The 5,000-nt window shown below is 43.7% G+C and overlaps 1 protein-coding gene across 2 annotated transcripts in view; it reads left to right on the forward strand.

Moving 5' to 3' along the window:
* ap1b1 (adaptor related protein complex 1 subunit beta 1) overlaps positions 1–3,478 on the forward strand; it is a 28,567-nt gene extending 25,089 nt beyond the window's left edge. For both annotated transcript variants that reach the window (XM_060883629.1, XM_060883628.1), the window contains exon 22: positions 2,657–3,478. In XM_060883629.1, the coding sequence (XP_060739612.1) occupies positions 2,657–2,731 (75 nt within the window). In that variant the 3' untranslated portion in view covers positions 2,732–3,478. The remainder of the gene's footprint in view (positions 1–2,656) is intronic.
* The last annotated feature ends 1,522 nt before the right edge of the window (positions 3,479–5,000 follow it).

Raw genomic sequence — 5,000 nt, forward strand, 5'->3', positions numbered from 1 at the left:
CTGGTCCTGCTGTGATGGAATCATGGTGAGAACATTCACATGCCGCTCATGGACCAGTGAAGTTCTGTTAGAGATCCTCTCTCAGTTCTGTAACATCAGTGTGATGGAGCTCAGAGCCTCTGGTGCAGAAACGCATTTAAATGTGAAACGTCTTCATTTTAATGCTTAACATTTATTCATGAAACAGATAATTTCCTTTTAGTCATATTTACACTTCAATCTAAACAAAAACACTGCACACACACACACACACACACACACACACACACAGAGCACATGCTGCAAGGCAAAGCAGAGTAACATTTTGTTGTGTGTGAGCTGTGTGTGTGCTCGCACTGATAAGACTCCATCCTGAACCCTCTGATCACATGACTCTCCCTTTGAAGTGCCGTTTCCTAAATTTCTGATGGTTCCACATCCCCATGGCAACTTGGCAGCCAATAGCGTGGGTGCGTTCCCCTTTTCCCTCCCCCTTATAGTAACGTTCTGTAGACGTGAGCGAGTCGATCCGCTCCACAGCAGCTCTGAGAGTCTGTGTTTATGACTCTGGACCTCCTCCTGCCCGAGACGACGTGTCCTACAGCGTCAGATGAACATCACCTGTGTCGAGCGTAAATATTTATGAGCATTGACGGAGAGGTCAATCTTTCCGCACTGCTACCGTCTGCTCGTGTTCTCCACCTGACTCTGCTTGAGGTTCCTCAGGGTTCTCTGCTCTCCTCGTATCTCACAGCATTCCTGTAATTCATCAGAACAACACAAGGAAAGAGGATTCTATATGTTATTATAAAAAAGTGATGCGAAATATAAAACATCTTCAACACCACCTGACCAATCAGAATCCAGAACAGATTAATAATTATCATGTGTGACGTGGTGAAGGAGTCTCCAGCGTCAGTGCCGTGTGACGGTCAGAGCCACTACAGCTTTGTGGTTTCTATGGTAACAAACCTTCCCCATCTTATGAACTTGTAGAGGGAGAATTAAGTGAGTGTGATGAGGGACCGAGAGGATGAAGCTGCTGTAACACAAGTGACCAGAGGAAGTGTGTGGTGTCTCAGACCTTCTTATACTCCATCACATGAAGCTCAGAAAGAACCGAGTAGAGACTCTGTAGCTTTGTCGTAAACCTCCACTGCTCCAAAAACCTCCATTTTTTTCCCTCCATCTGTTCTGATGCTGTAGGAGGTCGTGTTTATGGTCCTCAGGGAGAGGAAGCAGAGAGGAAGCGGCCGCTGTGTGTGAGATGATACTGAGGGTTAGACGAGTGGTGATGCTCTTTTATTCAACAATGAGGTGCCGGTGTGAGTGAGGCGGGAAATGAAATCCAGAGATGTGTGTGTGTGTGTGCGCGCGTGTGTGTGTGTGCGCGAGTGTGTGAGATATCACAGCTTTGTCCTGCTGCTATTATACCAGTACTTCACTCTGAAATGTTTTAGAGGGAGTTAGTAAATATCCCCCATACACAGACACACACACCACACACACACACACCACACACAGACACCCACACAGACACACACACAGACACACACACTCTCACTCACTGTTTTTGGTTGCAGATCATTTGTTTTCTGATTCTCTTTAAAGCAAACTGCCCATAAAAACACACACACACACACACACACACACACACACACACACCAGGTTTAGTCGTGTCCCTGCATGTAACTTTGTCTGTTTTACATTATTGTTTGTTGTTAATCTTTCTGTTCAAATCCAATCAAACAATCAGACATCTGAGAGCCAACAGAATACAGATGAGACTCGGCTGATTTTATCATTAAATCAGACAGTTTTAAGCTGCAGGTCTGATCAGAGCCATGTGTAACATTAACACTAACCTCATTATTATTAACATTAACTCATTAACATTCACACACCTCACACACACATACGCTAAACTAAATAAATATTAGTTTAGTGATTCACAGGATTGCTAAATCGTAGAAATAAAAACGTTTTTTTGTTTCTACGATTATTTTGAATAATATTGTACGCACCTCACACACACAAACACACACATACATCACACACACACCTCACTCACCTCACACACATACACACAAACACACACATACACATCACACACACACCTCACTCACACTCACCACACACACACCTCACACACACCTCAGACATACCTCACACACACACACCTCACTCACCACACACACCTCACACACACACATACACTCACCTCAAACACACATTCTGTTTCTAAACTTTGCTATTGTGTGAACTTGGCTCTGGTTTAGACACGTTTACTCTCTCAGGGCCACTATATGTTCAGGGCCACTATATGTTCAGGGCCACTATATGTTCAGGGCCACTATATGTTCAGGGCCACTATATGTTCAGGGCCACTATATGTTCAGGGCCACTATATGTTCAGGGCCACTATATGTTCAGACATACAGAGGAATCCAAATCCAGTTTCTCTTATCAAGTGTTTCTGTTGTCAGTGTAATATAGAGACAGATTGTATGGATAGAACATCAGTGTAGTGTAATAAATAGACATAAATATATATATATATCATCTATATATCTCAAATGTAAACAAGTAAATGTAATCTGTCTCTCTATCTCTCCCTCTCTCTCTCTCCCTCTCACACTTTCTCTCTCTCTCCCTCTCCCCCCCTCTCTCCCCCTAGCTGTCAGTGAGGTGTCGTGCCCCTGAGGTCTCTCAGCACATCTATCAGAGCTTTGAGTTGATCCTCCATAACTGAACCTTCTTGGAGTCGGACTAGAAGCCGAGCCTGGACCGGACTCGTCCCGACACCTCGTCCTCTCACCTCTGTCTCTCAGCCACACACAATCAGGCTGAACTGCTTTTAATCCCCCACCCCCCACCCCCCGAGGTCATTACAGCACATCTACAATCTGTTTGTTGTTGTTTTTCGAGTGGAGATACGTGTGTGTGTGTGTGTGTGTGTGTGTGTGTGTGTGTGTGTGTGTGTGTGTGTGTGTGTGTGTGTGTGTGTGTGTGTGTGTGTGAGTAAATCACAACCCTTATTAAACATCCCTTAAAGCTTTATTTCTCATAAAACAAACCCAAAATCTAGTCCACATGCTAAACCTGCTTAGGCTGTCATCATGCGTTTAGTTGCGTTAGTCTCATGTACAGGTGAACACTACAGCAGCACATTAACACTGGACCAGTGACAGCTGAATAACAGCAATTTATTTTTCATGAAATAAAAAGTGCATCAAGGTTTGGACAGTTAGATCGCGGTGGGATTTTAGTTTGTTTTCTCTTTTTTTTTTTTGTCCTAACGTGCAGCTGCAGAATTGTGTTAATTAGTGATGATAAATTTTCCTTTTCTTATGAGATCATTCCGTGTGTGTGTGTGTGTGTGTGTGTTTCTCAATTCTACCTGATTGGATTAATGAAGACAGATGCTAGAAAGTGTGTTATTGTGTGTACTGAGTTTTAATAGCTGTATGAGTAAAAACCTGACAGATTCTTATCCTCATCTCACTGTGTCATGGGTTTTTATTCCCCCCCCCTCTCTCTATCTCTCTCTCACTCTCTCTCTCTCTCTCTCTCTCTCTCTCTCTCTCTCTCTTTATCTTCTCCATCTGCTTCACTATGAGCACATGGCAGAAGACTTGTGTGTTTTTTTTATTCCTCACATCACTCTCACTTGTTCGAGTGTTAAGCGCAGGCTTTGTGCAGCTTCTGGAGCTTTTTCATGTAAATCATGGGTTTTTTTTGTCACAGTTTCACTCCTCACTGTTTTCTCTACACGTTTGTGGAGAACGGAGATGAAGCCAGTTACATACGTGTGTGTGTGTCACGTGTGGTGTCTCTGAGCCTCGTCCTTCAGTCCTCCAGCAGCATGTTGGTGAGATGTCAGGACTTAAAACATCTAGTTGAGAAACTCTGTTATAAATAAATAAATAAAAACAACTGCAGAGATACAGAAAGTCATTTTCCCATTTTATCTTAACATCAGTCTGAAATGAAGTGAGAATCACGTTAATCTCTCTCACACACACACACACACACACACACACACACTCCAGGTATTTATTACTGCGCTCTCATTTTGTCCTCGTACCTTCTCGTTTCTATAGTAACGGCTCGTTCACAGTTGCCCCTCGTGTTGATGTGGTGAAGGAGTCTCCAGTGTCAGTGCTTTGAACAGTCAGATGTAATGCTAGAAGCTGGAGTTTATACTTCTGTGCTGTTTCTTTGGTAACAAACACCACAAGCTGCTCTAAAGAGAGTCTGGGGAGAGACGGAGTGTTTATAGCTGCTAGAATGGAAGAGAAAAGGAACTGAATCTGGAATAAAAGAACTTTGTGTGGTCTTTAATAAAAAGATAGTAATAAATAAATGACATTCTGAACAGTGGCTGTGGTGAGAGAGGACCAGCCTGTGGGACGTCACCTTCATCCCTCACTTCAATTCAACAGGAAACTTAAACTTACTCCAGTGTTTTTCATTTGTTCATTCACTCACTCATCTTCTACCGCTTATCCGAACTACCTCGGGTCACGGGGAGCCTGTGCCTATCTCAGGCGTCATCGGGCATCAAGGCAGGATACACCCTGGACGGAGTGCCAACCCATCACTCCGTCTCACTCTCATTCACTCACACACTATGGACAATTTTCCAGAGATGCCAATCAACCTACCATGCATGTCTTTGGACCGGGGGAGGAAACCGGAGTACCCGGAGGAAACCCCCGAGGCACGGGGAGAACATGCAAACTCCACACACACAAGGCGGAGGCGGGAATCGAACCCCGACCCTGGAGGTGTGAGGTGCACAAATATTATTGTGATGTCACTCTGACTTTATTTTGATGTAATAAAGTAAATCAACTCATTTGTGACCTGTTTAAATTTATTCATTTTTAGATGAAAGAACAAATGAGTCTGTAAAAATCCCTTCAATACAGAAGTCTGTGTCCTGGAATTGTCTTTGTCTCGTGATTAACGCTGAAGCCTCGTCCCCGAGACCTGACTGCCTTTACTTTTGTATCTTT

This window comes from Tachysurus vachellii, chromosome 12 (assembly GCF_030014155.1).
Source record: "Tachysurus vachellii isolate PV-2020 chromosome 12, HZAU_Pvac_v1, whole genome shotgun sequence".
NCBI classification, from domain to species: domain Eukaryota; kingdom Metazoa; phylum Chordata; class Actinopteri; order Siluriformes; family Bagridae; genus Tachysurus; species Tachysurus vachellii.